Source organism: Quercus lobata, chromosome 8 (assembly GCF_001633185.2).
Source record: "Quercus lobata isolate SW786 chromosome 8, ValleyOak3.0 Primary Assembly, whole genome shotgun sequence".
NCBI classification, from domain to species: domain Eukaryota; kingdom Viridiplantae; phylum Streptophyta; class Magnoliopsida; order Fagales; family Fagaceae; genus Quercus; species Quercus lobata.
Genome location: NC_044911.1, coordinates 28,906,420 through 28,930,347, shown reverse-complemented (window position 1 = coordinate 28,930,347; position 23,928 = coordinate 28,906,420). Strand labels below are relative to the sequence as shown.

The following is a 23,928-nucleotide window of genomic DNA, read 5'->3' as shown; positions in this document are numbered from 1 at the left end:
TTAAAACTTGTTAATTCTATCAACCGGAGTCTAAATTTCCCAACAATGAATATAATAAAAAGATACAATTTTTAACCAATCAAAACATATAAATATTAAAAATAAAAATAAATAAATACATATGTTAAGAAGTTACACAAATAAAAGTATAAATAACTAAATTAAAGTAAATATTAAAAAAAAAATTGAATGAGAATAATTTAAACCATATTTTGAAAATTATAATTTTCTTCATAATAACTTTATATAAATTAAGAAATGTAATTGTGGAAATAATTGTAAATAAATAATGGAAGATGTTGTTTTCGTAATATAACATTTTTCTTTTAAAAGACCAAAATGTCAAAATATTTGTAATAAAAATTTAAAAAAAGAAGAAGTCGATAAGTGATTTAGAGAACATGATCAGTTTTAAAGAACCTGTTCGGGTTGAACAAGTTAGAAAAGAACTCATTCGCGTTGAACGAGTTCAAAAAAAACACCCACCAGGTGCGTGTGACTAGGTTTAAACGGCTCATAGGCTTAAACAGCCGATATAGGATTTGAATCATCAAAATTTACTGGTCCAACTAGTCAAATTGATCCCTCGAATTTAATAACTATGGATGATTGGAGTTGGAGCACAGTGCAATTAATAAGTTTAGTTACCTGCACATTTGATTTCAGTCTATTACTATAAAAGTTACCTCCTCCACTCTACTCCACAAGACTTTTTTTTTTTTTTTTTTTTTTAAATTATTAATAGGTTGTCTCACTAGCTTTCAATTACTTATTTCGTTCTGTATTCTTATCTTATCTTTTTGTTTTGGCTTCATAGACACGCACCTAGCACATGTTGTTCTTGTGAAGAACAAAGTTTAAAGATTAATATATAAATAAATGCTACTTCGACGTTTCAAAAAGACTATGTCTATGAAAATAGAAAAGACTATGTCTAAAGCAAAAAACTTGTATTTCATTTCACCTATAAATTCCCATTAATCCCTTGTCGGTTTATCAAACAATTATGCCCACTTTTTAGGACTAGGCTTTGTTGTTGAATTGGTGTTGAGTTGGAAAAAATCAGTTACAACATAGGAGAAATGTCAATGAAGAATTCATGATGCTATAATGAAGACAACTCTCATGACTATTCTACTTCAATTCATTAAGTTCACACTGAGATTGCAAAAATTCACAAAAGTTCACACTCCAACCATATTTTACACTTCACTAAACACTTCTATTAAAAAGGAGAAAAACCCTTTTACGCTTTTATCAAAACAGCCGCTAGTTTTTACAAAATCAAGGATCGAATGCTTGTCTAAATTTGATAAAAATTTCTTGTTTCCATTCAAGCTCTTTGGAAAATATTTCAGCATTAAAGCTTATTTGACCCAACAATTTACTCCAAATCCTCAAACCCTCTTCCCCAGCAGAAAATCATTGTAATCCTAAGCTCCTAGATATTCACCAGTATCCCATGGCATTGACCTCAACACCCATCCTGATAATTTGCATTGTCATCTCTCTAGTCTACATTTCCTCTGCTCAAACCTGCTCAAACTACACCTTTTCAACTAACCAAGTATTCAATTCCTGCATTGACCTTCCAGTATTACAGAGCCATCTGCACTGGAACTACATTCCATCCACCAGAAGCATTCAGATTGCTTACAGAGCAACTCAAACTTCTACAGGATGGATTGCATGGGCAATCAATCCAACTGGAACAAGCATGATTGGATCGCAGGCTATTGTTGCTTTTCTCAATGCTAATGGGACTATGACAGCTTATACAACACCAATAACCAGTTACAACCCTTCAATGAAACAAGCAGCCCTTAGCTTTCGGGTTTCAAACATCTCAGCAACATATGCCAAAAATGAAATGACTATTTTTGGTGTTGTGGGCCCACTAAACAATGGAACAACTGTTAATCACGTCTGGCAAGCTGGAAGTTCAGTTGTAAACAATATCCCTCAGATGCATCCAACATCAGGCCCCAACATTCAATCGGTAGGTATTCTAGATTTTCTTTCAAGGTAGAAACAAAAATTAGACTCTAGAATGGCTGTCCTCAAGTTTGCCTCCTTCTATACTTTAATTTTACTATGAATATGTTTACCAACATTACATGTTTTCAAATGATCGTTAATGTAGACTCTGCAGATATAAGAATTTTCAGTGACGTCTACTTTAATGCAACTGGCTCCATTCTACTACATCTCACCATCAACTACTTGCAAATATTCTTATCCATGGATGCTCCACATTTTGCAAAGATTTTTACAAGCTCAGTTTATCCAATAAACTTACTTGGTCTATACAAAAAAGAATGAAAGGGCCAAAAGATCAGGAATTACAAATCTAGCAAAAATAATCTATCAAAATATCTTTCTTCTTTAGTTCATAACCCCTACATTCAAGTGAAATGCCGTCTCATGAGATGACATCCTTAAACCATAGTTAATCCAATATACTTGCTTGGTCTACACAGATAAAGTTATGCATGAGTAACTACATTACCCAGCAAATGCAGGAGCTCCTCATGCTTGGGCTTTGTTACTTGTAACTCCAAAGTCACCTGTCAAATAAGGAACAATATACGCTAAGTGGCAGGATTATGAAGAGGACAGTTGAAGCTATATTCCGCCAATGTAAAATTTTGCTATCTTGGATGCTTATGGAAAAATAAGGCAACTAGTTCAGCAAAAACTTACAGCTCAACCTGTTCATAATTATAGAAGTCTTATTCCCCATTAGAACAATGAAAAGAACATAACTAACCACATAGATCCAGTTCAATATTTGACAACTTTCCGGGTATCTGTCAATCAACCAGTTTGGACAATTTTTTTTCCCATAGAATTTTCCTCTTCTTCTATCTGTATAATTTGATAAAAATTAAATGTCAAAATAATCCAATTAAGCTGATTTCATCTGATTAGATAGATCCAACCCATTAGATAACAGGATCCTGAACTATTTACCAAACTAACATGTCATAAAATTACTAAGAATTATATACTAAACGGGCTGGAGAAGCCAAATAATCTGTAAGCTCAACTGTGTAGAAATTCCATTGTTACCAGGCCCGCGCCATTACAAGGTTGACGCTGGGGGAAGAATATTTCCTCCCATTAATATCAAGAATCAAGAAGCTTCTATTTCTTCATAAGCCAATGACAAAAAATGCATGCATAAACACTTAGTGATATAAATGATCTGGTTGTAGTCTATTTAACTTCTTTATAAGCCAATACAATTACACAACTGCACAGCTATGTGTACTGGTGTTTGTAAGGATCGAAAATCTTACCTCTTTAAAGATTTCACTATAAGAAGCCTCTTCAAATCCCTACACCAATCACAATTGAGTTTAGTTAAGGACAAAGCGTAAAAAAAAAAAAAAAAAACCAATCAGAATTTTCGGTTTTGGCCCTTTTTGGGTATTGGTTCTAAAAATCCGTTTTTGGTATCATTACTGGAATTCTTTATGCCAACACCAACTGATATATATGTAATTTTATAACCATAGCACTAATATCCTCAATAATTATCTCATGCATGGGATATATGCATCCTCCCTACAAAGTGAGAGGGAGGACAATATATCCCATTCATGAGTACCTTCTCCTATATTTCAGTGGTTCTGTCACCAGTATCCTAATCAAGAGTCCTTGGTTTGACCCCCCACATAGGTGCCGGCATAGACCTCATATATTAACATTCCAAAACCTTAATCTTACTTCTAATTTCTCCTAGCATCACAACCCTTCCCCCCCCCCCCCCCCCCCCCCCCCCCAAAACAAAAACATGGATGTTAAGCCTCTCTCTCTCTCACTCTCATATGAACGTCAAGGGAGTACAATGAGCCAAATTTCATATTAAATAGAGTACAATGAGCCAACATGGACATTACTTCAAGCACGAAATCAGGGGTTTGAGAATTGTAATGACAGGTCTTGGGCTTCTGCTTCTCTATGGGATGTTAGCTTTGGCTCAAGGTGAACATGGACCTTCAAGCACGAAATCAGGGGTTTGAGAATTGTAATGACAGGTCTTGGGCTTCTGCTTCTCTATGGGATGTTAGCTTTGGCTCAAGGTAACATACATTACTCTGACTTTGCTGCACCCTCCCCCCCCCCCCCCCCCTCTCTCTCTCTCTCTATTTTGTATCATGCTCAGGTTTTGACTCTTTTTTTCTTTTTTCCCTATTTCAGTGGTAGTGGTGGCAGTTGATATGAGTGAAAACTATCTTCTTTCGAACCAACTGAAGTACAGTCAGCCCGGTCTGGTTGTCCTTCCTAACAGTTCAATATTGTTCACAAATATTGCAAAACCAACAGCACTGGTTCAGTGCAAAAAATGCTCTCAACACCAAACCGATATCAACCCTAAGTACATGTGTACCAATTCATATGTAGGCAAGAACAAGGGAAATTTTGTTCAAACAAATGGCCAGCATAGGGAAATTTTTGGCTCAAGGTAACATACATTACTCTGACTTTGCTGCACCCTCCCCCCCCCCCCCCCCCCCCCCCCCTCTCTCTCTCTCTCTCTCTCTCTCTCTATTTTGTATCATGCTCAGGTTTTGACTCTTTTTTTCTTTTTTCTTTTTTCTTTTTTCCCTATTTCAGTGGTAGTGGTGGCAGTTGATATGAGTGAAAACTATCTTCTTTCGAACCAACTGAAGTACAGTCAGCCCGGTCTGGTTGTCCTTCCTAACAGTTCAATATTGTTCACAAATATTGCAAAACCAACAGCACTGGTTCAGTGCAAAAAATGCTCTCAACACCAAACCGATATCAACCCTAAGTACATGTGTACCAATTCATATGTAGGCAAGAACAAGGGAAATTTTGTTCAAACAAATGGCCAGCATTGCATGAATGTGTAGATATGAAATTAAAAGCATGCTTCAGAGAGAGAGAGAAAGAGACCAATTTCCGGAACAAGGTAAGAGATGCTCCATTTGATTCCCCAATTTTAGCACGGAAGATGTGTATCCCTAAGCTCTCAACTGCAAAGGCCATCATTAACAAGACAGACTCCTTTCCAAGTCCTTTCCCACGACTATAGCAAGAGCAAAATGATAAGATATAACCTTGAGAACTATATTATAGTATAGGAAAGTAATTAAGCTTTTTCCCCTTTTTTTAATAGGTAAAGGAGTTTATAAAGTTCACAGCCAATCCAAAAGAAAATTGAGCAAGATGAAGGTTAGCATTCATTTCAGTCAAAACATTCAAAATGGAGTGTCAATAATCAGACTATCCTAATGCACTGGCCACAGATTAATTGACAAATATATTTTAAAGTAGCTGAGTTGTTAAATCACTCGTTGATGATCTGGTCTGGGTTAATGTAGAAGGGTCAATCCAAAACACAAATTTGAAGTGATGATATTTTGGAGCCAGCCAATGGCCCAAAAGGCTAATATAGCAAATTCTGCTTCCCCATCTATAGCTGTATCTGCTATGATCATAAGACTGGATCTAAATATACTTGGATGACATTTGTGTTTCTAAAACCTTGAGAATTTGACTTGCAAAGACAAGATAATAACTACAATCATGATTATTAAATCTCTAACAGAAATAGTGATAATCACTGAAGGGAAGTTAAGGACTATAAAAATGTCCTCACACCAACCTCCCTTGAGGAATTAAGAAACAACATGCCCTCCAACTATTAGAGAACTGACATTCAACATTAAAACCAATGTTTGACCTAACTTTGTCAGGACATTAGATTTTTTTTTTTTTTTAGGGGGTGGGGGGACAAACTTGCCCTTGGTTAAAGTAAGGGTTTTATCTTACCTTTACCTTATTAATGAAATCACCATTTTGCCCTTCAATAATTGCAACCAATTATAAAATCACTAGCATCCTTGACATATTGTAAAAGGGCTGAATTTGAGTTTCCTTTCTTTTCTTTGTTCCTTAAAATCATGATGACAGTGGAACATCTTTTTCTCTAGTGGGATTAAACATTTTAGGAATTACAAATTTAATAATGGGAACCATCATTGCAAGTGACACATCCTTACTTTTTATGAACATGTTGAAGTATTGGAAAAAGCTTCTCCATCTAATTCATCTCTTCTTTCATGATGATATCTCCTTTTGTTTTAGCTTTAGCTTGTTATAGAAAAATATGTGTGGCTTGCTAAGATGTATTTGGCACAACAATAGTTGAATAGTAGCTGGTTTTTTGAATTATTTTTCCGCATTCGAGAGTTTCAAAACTTTCCTCCATTAAACTTTCAAATCGCTTGTTTTGACTCATCTTCAAGTTGTCTAGGCGCTTCAGCTAGCTCATTAGGTTCTTTTGCTTGTTTTCTGGCTGTCTAGGATTTTTTGAATATTGTCTGACTCTTGAACTTGCCATTTAGAGTCTACTACTTGCTCCTCTAGCTGTTCTACCATCCTAGAAAGTTATTCTGATTTGTCAGCATCCTGTTGTGGCTTTCCAACTTCCTTTTGTGGCACTTTTGCTGTTCTACCATTCTAGCAAGTCAATCCACTTGTATATTATCTCCCTTGGTGTGGATACATCATCGAAAAACCTGCTCTAAAACCAAACTGACGCAATACAAACATTTAAGTGGGCCTTGATACCAAACTGATACAGGATAGAGGACTTAATAGGCTCTGCTACCAATTTTGATGTAGAATCTTTAGGAATCACCACTGTTCTTGATGAGATCTTGAAGGTTTCTTGAATACACTTTGATGTCTAAGGGTTTAGGTAGGGTTAGACTTAGGTTATAAAAAGATTGGATTTTGAAGAAATTTGATGGCTTCTTAGCGTTAAAACAATGAATAGAATTAAAAACAAAGAAAGATAAACCCTAGGCAATCACACACTCATAGCTTAAAATATATTGCTCGAATTTTATTAAATTCAAGAACTCTATGAGTCTTATTGACTACAAAAAAGACTTTATACAGGCTATTTCTAAACCTTTTTCTGGTCGAAAGATTAGGAGACTTAAATAACCTATTACTACAAAGATTAGGACTCCCTTTCAATCCACAATCAGAAAGTCTAAGAGATGTCAAAGAGGAAGACAAATTCATGAAAGAATTAGGTGGAACAGAAGACATGTCAACATAATCCAAAACAAGTTCAGTTAAATGGGTTAGGTTTTGAACAAGCCTTTTCAAACTAGGCGTTTCAATTCTCATGTCAAAATTCCAAGAGAGATCAAGTGAGACCAGTTTGGATGAGTGGGAGATTTCGGATGGGAAATTACCAGCAACGAAGGACGAAGTGAAGTTGAGATGCGTCATGTTCGCAAAGCCACCAAACTTAGATGAAATTGTGGAGCCATGGAAATCGTTCAAAGCAAGGTTGAGCCGCTGGAGATGGCGAAGAGAGAAAAGGGTGCTATTGGGATGGATGGGACCTTGAAGCCCACTGCAAGTAAGGTGGAATATATTATCTGGGATGTGTGAATGAAGTTCATATAACTATATGCATATGAAATCCATATGCATAACCCCAAGCTCATCATGAAAAACACACACACTAACTACATATATATGAAGTTCGTGCATATAAAAGCACACTCCACTAGCTGCATTCCTCAATTCATTATATGCATATGTTATATTCACAGCTTCCCTTTTGTAAAATTGAATATGAAGCAAAAACAATAAGGAAAATGAATGAAACCCAAATCCCAGCAAAAGCGTTGTTAATATGCATATAAATGAAATAAAAAATAATGAAAAGAGGCATTTGGCAATCACACAATCCTCCACCACTAAATGAAAATCTGTTTATCATCAGAATTTTTGTTAACTTATGTTAATTGGTAAGTTACACACACCTGATGGGTCTTGAGCCCAATACCTCAGCCTCCACCTAAAACTTATAAGTGGAGGAGGTGTCAGTAGAGCTAGAGCTCATTTGAAAGTTTATCCCCAAAAGTAAGGGTAAGTGTACCTTTTGGGTTCAGCTATCATTATCTCAATCTCTGCCATATTGGGATCATCGAAGTTGTTCATGTATAAGTTCACATCACCGACCATGGCTGGAAAAGGGCATGCTGTCAATCCCTTATAATAGATTAATAGAGACTATCATGGAAACAAGCTGCATAGAGTTCAAGTGGATTTTACTATATTTGTACATGGGAAGCTAAATTAATTCTCTTTATTTAAAAAGACCTTGTATCCCGCAGATTTTTTTTTTTTTTTCCGGACCGCAATTTTTTCAGCAAACGAACTACGGGTAATTGATTAACTGACCTCCAACATGGGGATCTCCATGAATGAACTCTCTAACAACCATCTCCCTATCCAATACAATGAAAGTCTGCTCTGCAAAACCCACCTCCAATATTAGTTGGTGCCACAAGCAGATACATATATGCATGTATAATCAAAACTGAACAAACCCAACTGAAAAATTTAGAAAACCCATATCCAAAACCTTAATCATTCATCAAAAAATTGAGTCGGTGCACAGAAAGATCAAATATGACGCACACACAAAGGGAGAGAGAGAGAGAGAGAACTGTTAGGGTCTTGGGTCCAGGTGAGCTGCATCCGGAACTCCTGTTGAAGGGTGAGGGGCTCAGAGGCAGTGGCTTGAAGGAGAGCCGGGTGTTGCATCCACTCATGGTACTTTGGGACGTGTGCCTCCATGTATGGTACCATGATCACCTTCTTTCCTTCCAATCTCATTCTCTTTTTGAATTTTTTTTCAAAATAACAATAAATATTAAAAAATTTAGTTAATTGTCATGTTTCAAAACAATGTTAAAAACTAGAATCTTGAGTGTCTAAAACTCGAGTTCCAAGAAAAAAATCGAGTTTTTAAGTCTCGATTTGTAAATGGAATAGTTTAAAGGTGGAAAAAATCAAGCTAAAAATAGAGTTTTAAAGACTCGATTACCATAAATTGAATAAAAACGCCGCTATAGGGCTATAAAACGTCATTATAGGGTTTAAAAACGCCACTATAGGACTCCCTAAACCTGTACTTAAAAAAAAAATTTGTAGTAAAACGCCGCTATAGGACTTTAAAACATCACTGTAAGGCTTAAAAAGGCCATTATAGATGAAATTTTTTTTGCATAAAACTCGAGTCTTAAAGACTCGAGATCTATGTGATATTTTCACACTTGCAAAGCGAGTCTTTTGGACTCGAGTTCTAATATGGATCTCGAGTTTCTAAAACTCGAAATGCTAGTTTCCTTAATTATTTCAAACGTTGTCTAACTAACTATATACAATTCTTTTGCACAGCTATTTTGCACATTACCTCCTCTCTTTTTCTCCATTTTTTTTCTTGTTGTCTAACACTCCCCCACACTGACTGCTCTCTCTGTCTAACTCTTTGTCTCCCACAGATTTATCTGAATGCCAATCTTCGTCCATTTGGATACAACTTATTTTTACTAAACTTGAAAATTGAAAACACTGTAATAAAATAATTTTTTAATATGTGAAAAATTACTGTTCATATGCCTAAAATCACTATTCATGGATAATAAACAGTGACACAGGCGCTGATCTTTAAAAAAAAAAAAGAGAGAAAAAAAAAAGGAGAAAACGCGGGTTTGCTGAAAACGTAGACGCAAGATGTGGATCCAAACTCCACCTTTGCCTCTTCTCTACCATTTTGTTCTCCCCAAAACGAATGCCGTTTCGGAGCAACGCTACGTTTTTAACACTTTCTTTTTCTTTTTTAAATACAGGAGTTTGGTACTAACCAACTGAAGGCCTTAATGGTAATGTTGTTCTAGTAACGTTTTTTAAGTGTTATGAAAATGTGTGGGTAAAAAAGTGTCGTGAAAATACTTGTTTTGTTATTTAAACAATACAACCAAACAAACCTTAAGTCTCTAGTCACGATGAGAAAGAAGAGATAAATGAGTAATGGTTTAGATTCAAAGTTGGGTTTATGACCAAGTTTGTCACTTTTACAAAGGCTGGCATTAGTTCAAACCTCAAAGATTCCCAAAAAGATTTTCAAGTATTTGGTTGTGTTGAGGAAAATGCTACAGAAAACCGACGGCCAACAACCAATGGTGGTGGAGACCCACAACCAACGGTGGTGGAGTCTAGCAATAGCGGTGGTTGGCAACTTGAGATTGGAGACATTAATTAGTAGGGGTGGCGATTGGGTGGCTGACAGTGGTGGGTAGAAGTTTTGTTGATGAGTTTTGGGTGATGCGGAAAAAGTTTTATAAAATATAAAAGCGTAAATCAATTTCCGTCATAAATGCAATTATTTTACAATCAATCGAATTAACTTACATTTTCAGTCGCTCCAAACACCCACAAATGCGTAAAATATTTTCCTGAAATCAATTTCCATCAAACCAAACACTTTTCAAACTTTAGAAAAATTATTATAGAACAAAGTTTGCCTAAAATTTTGTAGGCAATGGATACAAAGTCCCACCAAAAAATTATCATATTTACATATTTTAAAAATCTATTCGTTGGATTGCATATTATTTATGTTCTCAACATGCATGTCCAATTTCGTTCAAATTAAATATTATTTACTATTTAATCCATAAACTTATTTTTATGCATAATTTAAGACTAAAAACTTTAAAACTAACCATTTGATTGATGACATAGATATAGATATTTGATTTTCTTGAAATTTTACAAGAATGGAAGATTTAATAAGAAAGTGCAATCTAATGATGGATTTGTCAAAATTTACATCTTATAAAATATATATATATATATATATATATATATATATAAAAGGAAAGTTTGTAACCATTGGTTTGTAGGACAACTTAGTTCGTTATTTTATCAAACTCTTTGATGTGCACTCCACCTTTTGGATTAAAAAAAAAAAAAAATCCAATAAACCATTTGCACCCTCGACTATTTAACACATTGATGAGAGCATAATTGTCAATATTGTACGATATGCGATACATATCACATATTGTACGATACATATCGTATCATGTGTAAAAGTTTTGTATTATATCAATGTATTGTGAATCATATGAATCATATCATATCGTAAAATCTTATGATAAATGTTTTTAAATGAGATTTTTTGTTAGAATTTGTACTTTTATTTGAATCTAACATGTTGTTAGACTTGTTTTTAACACAATTATTAAGTTACTTAATTTAGCCTAATAAAATAATATATTCATAAGTTTGTTTTTCTTTCTTCTACAAAATTTGGATTACACAGTATACAATTAATTGAAAATATAAATATTTTTTTATTTTTGTCATTATTGTTATATGTCCAAGAAACTAGAATGCCAAGAAGAAATATTTTTTTTTAAAATGATTAAAATAAAAAGAACAAGAAGAGATAGTAAATGTTAATGACGATGAAGAAAATTTTAGCGAAGAAATAAGTTTGCAAAATGATAAACATGATGATAATATTTGACTTAAATAGGGTTGATTAGGCAATATGATGAATATGATGAAAATAAATTATTATTTTTGGGTAATTTGTAAATATTATCACATTTGAATTTAAGCAATTTGAATGTGTATGTTATAAACACATGTTAGTTTAATTTATTTAGTTAGCTTATTAAATATTATTATATAAGAGATGAACAAATTAGTCATTAGTTGAATATATTCAAAATTTATAATGAATATACCTTTTATATATGTATATCTATAATATTTTAATAAATTTTATTAAATGTTTTTGTTCCTTAAGACCATATTTGCAACTATTTTTTTTTTCTTTAAATCACACTCTAACAAATTCATCTCATTAGACCCCACCACAATACAAATATAAAACCATGGTGGGATTTTTTCCTGTGAAAAAATTGGAGGCAATAGACTTTCTAATTTGCTATCGACAAGTCCCAAAATGATGCCGTTTTTAATAGGAAAAATATTTTTAATAATTTTAGGAAAACAAAATAAGTATAAACTATTCTTTATCTCACAGCAAAGTGACCAACCAAAACCTAAGTAATCCATGAATCTAGAATCTTCTCTATTTCATTTTTATATAGACTTTGAAGGTCATGATTCATTTGAAAGAAATCAAGAGTTTGGAATATGACAATTCATTTAAAAGCCTTTAACCTAACTCAATAGAAAAGTTAACAAAACTAGCTTTAACTCAACAAAAAAAAAACAAAAAACAAAGAGAGAAACATATGGCTCACACTGAGGAGGGGACAAATTAATATATCAAATGAGGGGAAATTGTTTTGGACATCCAGAGTACCATAAATGTGTATTCCCTCCTCTTATATGAATGGTGAGTTCCACTAATTAAATTCATGGTGGAACCCATCATTCATGTAAGAGGAAGGACTAGCATTTATGGTACTCAGACTACTTAATAATTTTCCTCAAATGAATTATTGTTAGGGATGCAAGGTTTTATAACACAAAACTGCAGCTCTATTTCTATATGCACTCCTCTTTGGCCACCCCATAAACAAAGCAATAGCGAAATTTCAATCATGTCTTTGTTTAGATTTTATGGATGGGTTTAGCATTGAAGGAATAATATGTGAAATGTAGGAGAGCATTCCCAGCAAAGCTGTAAAATGCTAAAAAAGTTATTTTCTAACATCTCACACCATAAAATAAAGGCGTAAATGCACTTTTAGTCCCTACGTTTTGACCCAATTTCTATTTTGGTTCCTACATTTTAATTTTACCACTTTTAGTCCCTGAACCAATTAACGCGTTCCATTTTGGTCCTTTTCGTCAGTCAACTGACGGAAATTACTAAGGTGGCTGCCAGAAGAATTAAAATATTATAAAAATGTCACATCACTCCTGAAACATCAGCATATAAATTTAAAAAATTAATTTATTAATTTAACTAAATAATAAAAATTAAAAACTAAAATTCACATGAATTAAGATTGTTCTTCATGTTCTTCAGATTGCTCTTCATTTTACAACTTCTTCTTCATATTCTTCCCAAATCAAACCTAGCAACCAAGAACTCAAACCCATCACAAGAACACAAACCCAGGAACCCAAGAACTCAAACCCAGATCACTAGGACATAAATGAAAACAAGAAGAAAAAACCCAAATTCAACACCTTAGAGATCGTCAAACCCAGCACTATCAGATCTACCACAAATCAAGATCATCGAATTCTTCATGTTCTTCCCAAAATTCTAACACAATCAACACCAAATTCTCAGCAAATCAAACCCAGATTAAACCCAGATCAAGAAACCAATCACAACAAACCCAGATCAACACAATCAAACCCAAACCAACACAATCAAACCCAGATCCCACCACCAATGACCGACACAATCAAGCCACCACCACCCTGCCGATCAAAAACATTTCTTCATAACATGAACTTCAGCTCAAAAACTCACAAAAATTCTAGAACATGACCACCACTGCCACCGAAAAAGTCACCAAACCCACCGATCAGTTAACAAACCCACGCCAAGATGGTGGCCGAGATCGGCAAGCTCCATTGTGGCCAAGACCAGGACGAAGGCCGAGACCGGCGAGCTCTATTGTGGCCGAAACGGTGGCCAAGACGAAGGCCGAGATCGAGTTCCATTCTCTCTAAACCACCGCCGGCCCCCTTCCTTTAGATCTGCTCCAAATCGCCAGCTTCATCTCATTCTCTCCCTCTCTCTTTCTAAATCTAAGACTTACAAAGGCCAAATCCAAAAAGAGACACACGAGAAGAGTTGGGGGAGTCTAGACGTCGCCATCGAGGCCACCTGAAGCTGTCACCGTGGCCGCCAAGGCTGCCTGGAGCCACCGTCGTCGCTTGAGTTCACAAGAGCTGATGGGTTCGTGGGGATTGGGTTTGGTCTATCTGGGTTCACAGGTGCAATCGGTGGAAGTTTCGGTCTGGGTTCACCACTGCAATTGGAGCTAAGGAAGGTCTGGGCGTGTGGTGTTCAAATCCAATAAATTAGTTTAGTTTATGTGAAGTTTTGGTTCATGTGAAGTATAGTTTAGTTTAGTTTAGTTTAGTTTCAATCTGGGTTCATAGGTCTTGATGAGCTTCTGGGTTCATGTGAAGTTTAGTTTTTAATTATGTTTTTAATTATATTATTTAATTAAAATTAATAAATTAATTTTTTTAAATTTATATGCTGATGTGTCAGGAGTGATTTGATATTTTTATAATATTTTAATTCTTCCGGCAGTCACCTCAACAATTTTCATCGGTTGACTGACAAAAAGGATCAAAATAAAACACGTTAATTGATTTAGGAGCTAAAAATGATAAAATTAAAATACAGATATCAAAATAAAAATTATGTCAAAACGTAGGGACTAAAAATACATTCACTTTTAGGCTACATCAATGACGCTATTGCTATCATATTTAGCATCCAAGCTACAGTAGTGTGTGATCTTTGACACCTACTGTAGCTTTAAAGTTATAAATGATAATAATATTTTATATTATCCTTTCTCTCTTTTCTATTAAAATAATATTTCCCTTTCTTTGTTTTTCCCTTTCCTTCACCATATCTCTGCCACTCCTTTTCCTTTTTCTTTTTCTGTTCAGTCATCACCATTTTTATCACCCCCATTTCTGTCACTCTGTCTTTCTCTTTTTTTCTTTTTTCTTTTTTTTTTTTTTGTGTGGGTCGACTTCGTGGTTCATGGGTGGCTCAGCTCGTGGGTCTCGCAATGGGTTTTGGTGGGTTTTTAATTAGAGTTGCAGTGGTTTCCGGCAGGTGTGGATGGTTTCCGACGGATGTGGCTGGGTTTTCCAGCGGTGATGGTGAGCTTAGGGAGGGAGAGGATTATGGGTTTGTGATTTTGGTGGGTTGTTTTTCTTTTTTTGCTTGTTGGTGGTGATGAGATTGTGGGTTTGGGTTTGTGATTTTGTTAGTTGGAGATTGTGGTTGTGGGAGGTGGTGGTTATGGCAGTTGTTGTAGTTGTGGTGGCTGCTGGATGTTGGTTTTTTTTTTGGTTTGGTGGTGGTGGCTAGCAGTGGCTAGCTGTGTGTGTGGCTATGGCTGTGGGTTTGTTCAGGAATAGGGAGAGACACAGATAAGAAGAGAGAAACCTTTTGAGAGAATAAAAATTATAATATTTAAATGAATATGTTAAAAAAAGAGAACCTACGTTTTTTTTTTTTTTTTTTTGAGAACCGGGCCCAGGCCTGTGAATAAGTTTTATTAAGAACCGGAAAAATCAACAATAACAAAGGAATCTATATCAGAAATAACATCCTCCTTCCAAACTAACAAAAATGAGCCCTCTGAGTTAAAGCATGGGATACAGAATTGCTTGCCTAACAAATATGAGCGAAAGAAAAACTCCTCAATGAGTTTACACAAACTAAAGTATCTCTGACTATATGGCCAAAGGATGAGCAGAACATATACTCATTTTTGAGGGCCTCAGTCACAACTTCAGAATCTCCCTCAAACTGGCAGCTTTGTAATCCAATCTCTTGAGCAAAAATCACAGCCCTTCTTGCTGCCATCATCTCTAGACAGTCCACAGAATGTGGTTTTTTTTATTTTCTCAGCTAGTGCCGCTAGTACCAGCCCCGAGGAGTCGCGTACCACGATCCCGATCCCAGCTTCATCACTTTCATCGAACCATGCTCCATCAAAGTTGGCCTTGAAATCCCCTACTTGAGGAGGGGTCCATTTACACCTTCGTGTCCGTCTCACCCCCCTATGACCTTCACGGACTGACTGCACCTGCTGCACTAAATTTTTTGCAGCTTCTCCCACTCTGTTCAGCAGTAAAGTCCTATCATTCAACCTGACTTTGTTCCGGTGATTCCAAAGGAACCATGCCGTGGTCCCAAACAGCTCGCCCATTTTGGGTTTTGTCACATATAAGTCCACAAGATCCATGAATGACCCATGTGCTGCCACCACCTCATTCACCCAACCAAAGTCCACATTCCATAAATAAATAAATAAAATGTTGTGTTAAAATAAATAAAATAGTGTTTTGAGATATTAAATGCTAAAATTTTAGCTCCTTTGATGCGAATGCTCTTAATGTTTGGATTGGGTAAAGATGTAATAGAATTCAAACGTGGGCAAAGCTGAATATTGATTTTTTTTTTTTTTTGGGTGAAACTCTTGTAATCTTGTGTTTGGTATAAATATTTGATTTCGATAGGTGAAATGTAGGATTGTTGATTTTTTGGTTGGGTTAAAGCATTAAAAGAATCAAATTAAAAAGTAATTCATATATTCTTTTTTTTTTTTTGGGAATATTTCTTATCAAATCAATTTTTTATCTCTGCATCTTAAAAATTATTTCATATATCTTACATGTATAATTCTTATCAAACTATATACAATACCATGTTTTGTAGCATTATAAACTTTGTTTTGTTGGTAAATATCATTTCTTTTAAAAATAAATAAATAAATGACAGATAAAAATTATAATTTATATTCAGTTTTTTGTTAGGGGTGAATGTCTCAATATGAGTACTTGTTCCTCCTAATGTGTCCATGCAATTTACACCATCAAATTTGATGGATAGAGTTTGAACCAAATTAATGATATTATATTTGATTTTTATAATGAGTATGAAAGAAAAATAGGTTTTATTTAAGTTTTTTTTTTTCTACTACTAATTAGTAGTAGAAAAAGAGTACTTGAATAAATTTTAAAAGACCAAAATATTTACTTCAAGGAGATTGGTGTGCGCCAATGAGGGATTTCGATACATAGACAAGTGAGATTATAACATAAAGAAGACTCATGCATAAACAAGACGTGGTTGTGAGCACAAATACATGGACAGAGCTATGGTTGGACTTGGAGGGGCAATGCCCCCCTCCCAATTTTTTTTTTTAAATATTATTATATATATATGGGTATTAATTTTAGCAATTTTATTTTAGAAAATTACACTTTTGTCCCTTTGAAAATATCATTGATTCTTTTAAGAGTATTGTTATAGTCACAAATTTTTCTATAACATTTTTACAAACTATTAAGGCAGTAAATTCTTATAAGTTCACATTTTGGCTCATTACTTACATTATCAACAATTTGTAAAGAAGTTTGTAGTTCAAACATTTTCCTCATTTTAAAGACCATTAAAAAACTTATAAGTCTAAAATCTAAAAAAGAAATATACAAGCCCAAAAAAATTAGTACAACAACAAAAATTACCAATAATAAAAAAAAAAAAAAAAAATTAAGCCTAGTCAACCAATTTTACCTAAATCAAATAATCTGATCCTTTAAAAAATTTTAAACAACTAGCAGCTAAGCGATTAAGTAGCAACAAAGTCGGAGGCCAAAGTCATTGCACACAACCAACAACAAAGTCGCTCCCCCTAACTCTAAGTTCTGGTTCCATCCCTACACAAATGAATTTATTGATGAATATATCCACTATCTTTATCTCCCAAATACTATACCCATGATGCCATCACAATGAAGGATGTCTACAACTCAATCTATTGATATTGATTTGTCATATGAATCATGATTAAGACTCAATGAGTCTTATCAGCTTATTAGAGCATTCACATCCGGTCTTCCATATGCCATATGTTGGTATATTTTAGCATCAAGGCACAAAAATGATGCATTACCCAAACTTGTAAATCTAAAATTTTTACAATTTTGCTATATTGCACTCTACTTAGAGAAATTACTGTAGACAATTTGTATATATTTTTTTTAATCACTTTATTATCTCTCTCCTCTATCTTCTCTTTCTCTAGTCTGATGGTCTCCTTTTCTTTCTCAACTCTCTCTTTCCTCATCTCTGATCTCTTGTCTCCCCCTCTTTCACTCTCTGACTCGCTTTCGTATCCCTCATTTGTCTAGCCCCATTGTTGGCCAAAGCATGCTCCGACGAAGGCGTGAGCTTGACTTTCGAGACAAACAGTCACTAGATGAGCGAGAAAGTGATTCCAATGATGTTGAGATCTCCTTCAGTCCTTGCTCCTTCTCCCACGGCAGTGGTGGTGTGTTTTCTAGGTGATTTTTTATGGTGAGATTGGCGTGGTCAAGGGTTGCTATGGTTTTGGTTGTGAGATCGGTGTGGGTATGGTGGTTTGCAGCTTCGTGTTCGTGGGTTTGCTAATTAGATTTGGTTGTGGGTCGTGATGGGTTTGCTTGCTAATTGGTTTTGGTGATGGGTTTTGGTCGTGGAGGTCCTAATGGTCATGGTTTGATTGAGTTCATTTAGATATGGGTGGTGTTTGTGTTGTTGATGGTGGGGATTGTGGTTGTGGTTGATGGGTTGTGGAGGTGGCTTTTTTTTTTTTTTTTTTATGGTGGTGTGGTTGTGGTTGTGGTTAGGGTTGTGAACGATGTGGTGGAAGGTTTCCATTTTGGTGGGGATGTGTGATTGATTGTGGTGGTGTGTTTCCGTGGTGGTTGTGTTGTTGTACTGTGGTTCTAGACTTCTAGCGTGGTGTTGGCATGGTAATGGCGGTGGTGTTTTTGTGGTTGTTGGTTACTTTAAGGAAGAGAAAGAAAGAGAAGGAGAGAGAAATAGTAAAAAAAAAAAAAAGAATATTCAAATAAAATGACAAAAACAAAAGAGTTTGGAATGTTAGATGTGATGTAAAATGGTTTGGTATAATAAATAAAGTAGCTTTTAAGATGGTAAAATAGAATAATTTGTAAAATGGGATAATTAATATGCAAGTCGATGGAAATGATAACCTCAATTTTACCAAGCAAGATCACAATAATTATTTATGTAATACTAATAACCAACAAAGAGCCTTAAAGTATAGGGAAGATATTAGGTGGGAAAGAACTTTCAATCATCAACTTAAGGAAAACCCTTCATATTCTTACGCTATTTAATTGGATTTTAAAGAGTTGATCACTAATATAATCTGGGCTAATGCAAAAATGGTCATTGACTATAATCACTTTGCTTATGTAATAATGTTTGATACTACGTACGCGTTTGGATACACGTTTCATGGTTGCGTTTGCGTTTTCATTCTTTTTTTTTTTTTTTTTGACCAGAGCCTGTTGCACTGTTCGTGGGACATGAACAGTGTATTAAGGCAAATGAACAGTGTTTGGGGGAGTGAATAGTAACCCAAAAATGATTTTTTTATTATTTTCAGCAATAAGTTTTTCCAGTTTTCAGCAAAATAAGTGGTATCCAAACAAACCCTGCATATACAAATTGAGATGCAAGGCCACTTGGTGTATTTTTGGGACTCAGTCACTATAAAGAAATTATAATATTTGGAGTTGCACTTTTATACGATGAAATAATTGAATTTTTTGTATGGTTATTTAAGACCATCCTTGAAGCAATATCCGAAAAGAAACCAATTACTATTTTTTTTTTTTTAAAAAAGATTAAGATGCATCAATGTCATTTGTAATTCAAGTAGTCATGCTTGAAACATATCCTGCATTACGTAGTTCACACATGTGGCATAATGATAATAGACACTTGGGTCATTTATTTAAAAGTGAATCTCAATTTAACCAAGATTTCTTAGCATTTATTAGCGGTATGTTGATGAAGATACATTTCTCACTGCCTAGAATGAATTGCTGGAAAAATACAATGTTCATAAATATAAATAGCTAATGGATCTATTCAAATTGAATGATGAAGGAAAAAGCATATGAATGTATTCTCGTATAAAAAACTAAGGTAATGTTTGGTAACAATTTTTATTTTCTATTTTCAAAAACTTGTTTTTGGGAGTATAAAGAAAAAACAATTTTCTTGTATTTTTGAAATAAAAAACATGTTTGGTTAGTTGAAATTTAAAAAATGGTTTTTTGAAGGAAAAAAATGCCAAAATATGTTGTTACTAGGATTTGAACTCTAGTGCTAATTCATTAAATAAGACAAATTCATTAAATCAGACGCATGTTTTCATTGAATTTTGAAAACTAGAAACTGAAAATAGCATTTTGCATGTTTTTAGTTTCCTTCACAAATTGAATTTTGAAAACAGTTTTTATTTTCTATCTATTTTGGGTTGCTAAACAAGTTTTTTAGTCTCAAAAATAGAAAATTGTTTTTAAAAATAGAAAATAAAGGGAAAAAATAGTTACCAAACATACCCTAAGAATTTCAATTCATATCACTTGGGTTTACTATTAAACCCTAACCAAAAACCTTAGTGCAGCAAAAACAAATCTACCATATATTGCTCTTCCCACAAACCTCGACAGCCACCACAATCTCCAATGGCTTCCTGGTGGATAGAAACCACAAATAGGGTATTCTACTCTTTGTTCGCAGGCCAGGACTCAAAGCTCATGTGATGGAACCTTGAGATTTGAGAGTGCTAATAAAAGTGTGTGTGGTTCTATATTTTCTGAATGAAACGTATATTCGGAGAGCTTTACACACTTTGGGATTATGTACGCCTATATAGTTGCACACCAAAAAACCCTAATGTCATTAAGACTCATTTTATACTTGCAGTCTTAAACTATAATTATTTATGCACGGTAACAACTTAAAAATGTTATTTTTATTACTATAAAATAAAATTAAAAGAAAAGAAAAGAAAAAGGCCATCTTGATAAGCGCATAGAACATGTGAAGAGGTTAATATATATTAACGAAATTATAAGCAAGTTGAAGAATATAAATATATTCTAGATCATTCTAAAAAGTATTTTCTGCCAAAACAAATTAACGCAACTCCCCTCTGTACTAGCTGATGTAGTGCAAAGAAATTTTACGTAATTAATTCTTCTCTAACTATAGATTATACACACTTTGAGTATTACCTTTCATTGCATCTATCGTTTGAGCCAACCGCTGGCATAACTAATTTATTTGATAAGGGTATTTTGGCATAACGAAGAAGCTGACGGCCTCTCAGGACTCGACGGTTTCATATTAACAGACGGGGATCAAGGCGGTAGTTCGACATGGCAGACGGACCTACGACATCTGACGAGCATCTCTAGTCGACAGGTTCAACATGGTCTACCTTGACCTCCACGGATATCTATATAAGGAAATATCTTGTATCTCATGATTAACCCTAATCAAAGGAACCCTCATAAGAAAAGGATCCTGCAAAATACGTAAATTAATGAGGATATTTCTTACAAGGAAATACCCTCCTCGCCAAGAAACGAAAGTCACGTCTACTCTACTATAAAAACCCCAAAATCCTCACAAATCAAGGTACACATATTTTACTCCAACTCTAGTACTCTAGAGTTGTGAAAGTTCTCTAACTTAACTTTCGGAGGGTATTTGGCTGTTTTGTCTGAAGCACGTGAGGACTGCGCGACTCACTGATGATTTTTGGCATCATCATTATTTAAAATCGCTTTGAACATCTTTCCTCAACCTGGATCAATATAAAACCCATTATTTAATTTAAATAATAAGATACAACCCATAAATTAATCCATTTGTAACCAAAATATGTTGGTTACATGTGATCATTGTTCCTTCTAAAATAATTAGAGTTGGGCATCCCTTGGCACCCATTCAGTGTTACAATAAAGGTTTATTATTATATCACTATAACTAAGACGAGCTTAAAACAAATTAATCATAAAATGATTAGACTTGAGCTGAGGTTAAAACCGGCATACAAATGAACTGCAACAAGAAGTTAATTAACTGGTTCCTCCTCCTGAAGTTGTTGTTCCATTAAGAAGATTCAAAGTGCCCACTGATCGCATGTTAGCTGCATTGGAACTGGTATCATGCGATTGAGGATTATTTCCACTGACTGGACCAACTTGCCAGACTTGGTTCACAGTTGTCATGCCACTACTAAGTGTCAAAGTAGCAAATATGGTCATTTCACCGTTCACAAATGATCCATTGAGATTAGACACCCCAAAGCTCAAAGCACTCTCTGACAGCGTAGAAATACTAGTACTTGCTACTGAGGATGTATATACCCGCATGGCTCCAGAAGAGTTTTGAAAGGCCACAAGGGCTTGTGACCCTGCCATTTGTTGTCCATTAGGGTTGATAGCCCAAGAAATCCAATTTGAAGTTGTGGCTCCAGTGACTCTATATGCAATATCAAGTGTGTTGGCTGAACTGCTATAGTTATAGTGAAGGAATGCACTCAATACAGGAAGGTCCTGGCATGAGGCATATACCCTGTTAGAGGAAAAAGAGTAGGACTTACAGGTCTGAGCATAGGATGAAACAGAGAGAGACAACAGAATACAAGAAAACAACAAAGTTCTCAAAGCTTTACTCATGGTTGGTGATCACGACTATAAAGTTTTGAGGATTTTTGAGGTATAATGGTCTAGAGATGAACACCTCAATAGAAAACAAGTTTTCAGTATATAGGTATGTTCCAGATGATACTGAAATTGTTTCCAAAGGTATGTTCTCAATCTTATTATCAAAGTTATGGATCAAAATTCAATAATTTATAGATGTTGGAGGAAGCATGGAGGAAAGAGAAGGGAAAGTGGGAGTTAAAATATTGTTGGAAGAGTAGGGGTTTGTTGACTTGAATATATATGTATAAGTCTGCATTTTGAATCAGCAATGAGCAAATAAAAGTCTGCATCATTATTATTTTGTAATTAGTCATGGCTGAAGCTCAATGTAGCACCTACCACCGAAGAGAAATTTTCTCCAACGTTTAATATCAAACAAGTATGATTAGATGATTATGGACCACGGCAATTCACATATTGATTACTTGATTGCAATTGGAAATGTATTAATTAATCAGTATTCTTTCGTGAAATTAAGAAGACTCAGCAATTATTTTCAAAGGGAAATTATCGTGTACTCTCGGAGTACCAGAAATGCGTATTCTCTTCTCTTACATGAATGGTGGGTCCTACTAATTAAATTTATGGTGGAACCCATCATTTATGTGAGAGGGAAGAGTACGCATTTATGGTACTCCGAGAATACCTAATAATTTTTCATTTTCAAAACTGATGATGATATATGACATAATTAAGAGACTAAATCTGATTATTAATATGTCTTTTAAAAAATAAACTTTAAATTAATTCTCAAATTGACGTACAGAAATTTCTCCAAAAAATAAAAAAAAAATTGACATACAGAACATGGTCATGGTAGTACAATAAAAAATTAAATGAACCTTTTTTTCGTTTTTTGTGTATTACGTATCCGTTTGGCAAAAATTAATTTTGCTAACTTATTTTACTATTCAGCTTATTTTTACTATTATTTATGAGTCATATTGCATTTTTTGGTACTATTTATGGATCTTACTGTACAATTTCAACTAACTTTTACCTTTATCTACAATACTTTCAATAAAAAAAAATTTTCAATTTTAGCAAAATAAATAGATCCCAAACAGAGCCTATATAAGAGAAAAAAAGAAGAAGAAAAAAGTTATGTTTTAAACCTTAGAAATATATTCTTTTAACATACCAAGTGGTAATTGTGGGGCCCAATAATTTAAGGGCCAAGCCCAATTGCTCCTGGAAAATCCGAAGGCCCAATTCGAGGAGAGCTGTGGCCCAAGCTCTACAATACAGAGCACAAAACAATTTTGGAAGGCAGCCGAGGACAGTTTGGTCCTCGGCAGATCCAGAACCCCATCGGAATAAAGGGGTAAAACTGGTATAGGGACGAATTTGTAAGGAGATCCAAAATATCTTGGAGAAGTTATCCTTACTACCCTTCCAGATAAGACCCAGCGCCTGACAGAGCTGTACCTTGCAGCTTTATCAAACCATCCCCAACAATTCCGGGATTGGACTGATGGGACAAATGTCAGTTTTTGTAAAGATTGACCCTACACGTGGACGAAGGACAGCGAATGCAAGTTAGTATAAAATAAGAAAGTAAGTGAATCTGAAAGGGGGTCTGATCCCACCTCCAAAAAAGAAAGACTACATGGGGGAGAACCTCTCAACAACACCGAACTTCACTGAAGAAAGTCCGTCGTTGGGTAACCGGAATAAGGCCTCAAAGGTCCTCGGATCAACTCCGAGGAGACCCATCCCATAGGGCGCGACGTCATAGGGCTTAAATGTTCAAGCCCAATTCTCTTTTTACATGAATTCCTCCAAAACCAT

The 23,928-nt window shown here is 34.8% G+C and overlaps 4 protein-coding genes across 10 annotated transcripts; 2 read left to right on the top strand and 2 right to left on the bottom strand.

Moving 5' to 3' along the window:
- The first annotated feature begins 1,129 nt into the window (after positions 1–1,129).
- LOC115954473 (cytochrome b561 and DOMON domain-containing protein At5g47530-like) lies at positions 1,130–5,399 on the top strand. Of its 2 annotated transcripts, none has more exons than XM_031072332.1 (2): positions 1,130–1,999; positions 5,150–5,399. In XM_031072332.1, the coding sequence occupies exons 1-2, from the start codon at positions 1,463–1,465 to the stop codon at positions 5,192–5,194; spliced, it is 582 nt and encodes a 193-aa protein (XP_030928192.1). In that variant the 5' UTR covers positions 1,130–1,462; the 3' UTR covers positions 5,195–5,399. The 2 variants fall into 2 exon arrangements, with proteins under 2 accessions (XP_030928192.1, XP_030928193.1); XM_031072333.1 differs by lacking the exon at positions 5,150–5,399 and adding an exon at positions 2,144–2,548 and having other exon boundaries at positions 1,132–1,999.
- On the bottom strand, positions 2,277–8,705 carry LOC115954469 (N-acetyltransferase 9-like protein). 6 transcript variants are annotated; one of them, XM_031072328.1, is made up of 8 exons: positions 8,514–8,705; positions 8,245–8,316; positions 7,940–8,027; positions 7,245–7,408; positions 4,927–5,006; positions 3,303–3,341; positions 2,771–2,868; positions 2,476–2,567 (listed from the first exon to the last, which is right to left on the bottom strand). In XM_031072328.1, the coding sequence occupies exons 1-7, from the start codon at positions 8,680–8,682 to the stop codon at positions 2,818–2,820; spliced, it is 663 nt and encodes a 220-aa protein (XP_030928188.1). In that variant the 5' UTR covers positions 8,683–8,705; the 3' UTR covers positions 2,476–2,567; positions 2,771–2,817. The 6 variants fall into 6 exon arrangements, with proteins under 6 accessions (XP_030928190.1, XP_030928186.1, XP_030928189.1 ...); XM_031072330.1 differs by lacking the exons at positions 2,771–2,868; positions 7,245–7,408 and adding an exon at positions 7,824–7,864 and having other exon boundaries at positions 2,277–2,567; XM_031072326.1 differs by lacking the exon at positions 2,771–2,868 and having other exon boundaries at positions 2,277–2,567.
- On the top strand, positions 4,009–4,918 carry LOC115954474. Its single transcript, XM_031072334.1, has 3 exons — positions 4,009–4,088; positions 4,207–4,471; positions 4,624–4,918. Exons 1-3 carry the CDS (start codon positions 4,037–4,039, stop codon positions 4,640–4,642), a joined length of 336 nt encoding a protein of 111 aa, XP_030928194.1. The 5' UTR covers positions 4,009–4,036; the 3' UTR covers positions 4,643–4,918.
- A 12,532-nt stretch (positions 8,706–21,237) lies between the features above and the next one.
- Positions 21,238–22,247, bottom strand: LOC115954472 (cytochrome b561 and DOMON domain-containing protein At5g47530-like). Its single transcript, XM_031072331.1, has one exon. It carries the CDS (start codon positions 22,105–22,107, stop codon positions 21,505–21,507), a length of 603 nt encoding a protein of 200 aa, XP_030928191.1. The 5' UTR covers positions 22,108–22,247; the 3' UTR covers positions 21,238–21,504.
- Between the last annotated feature and the right edge of the window lie 1,681 nt (positions 22,248–23,928).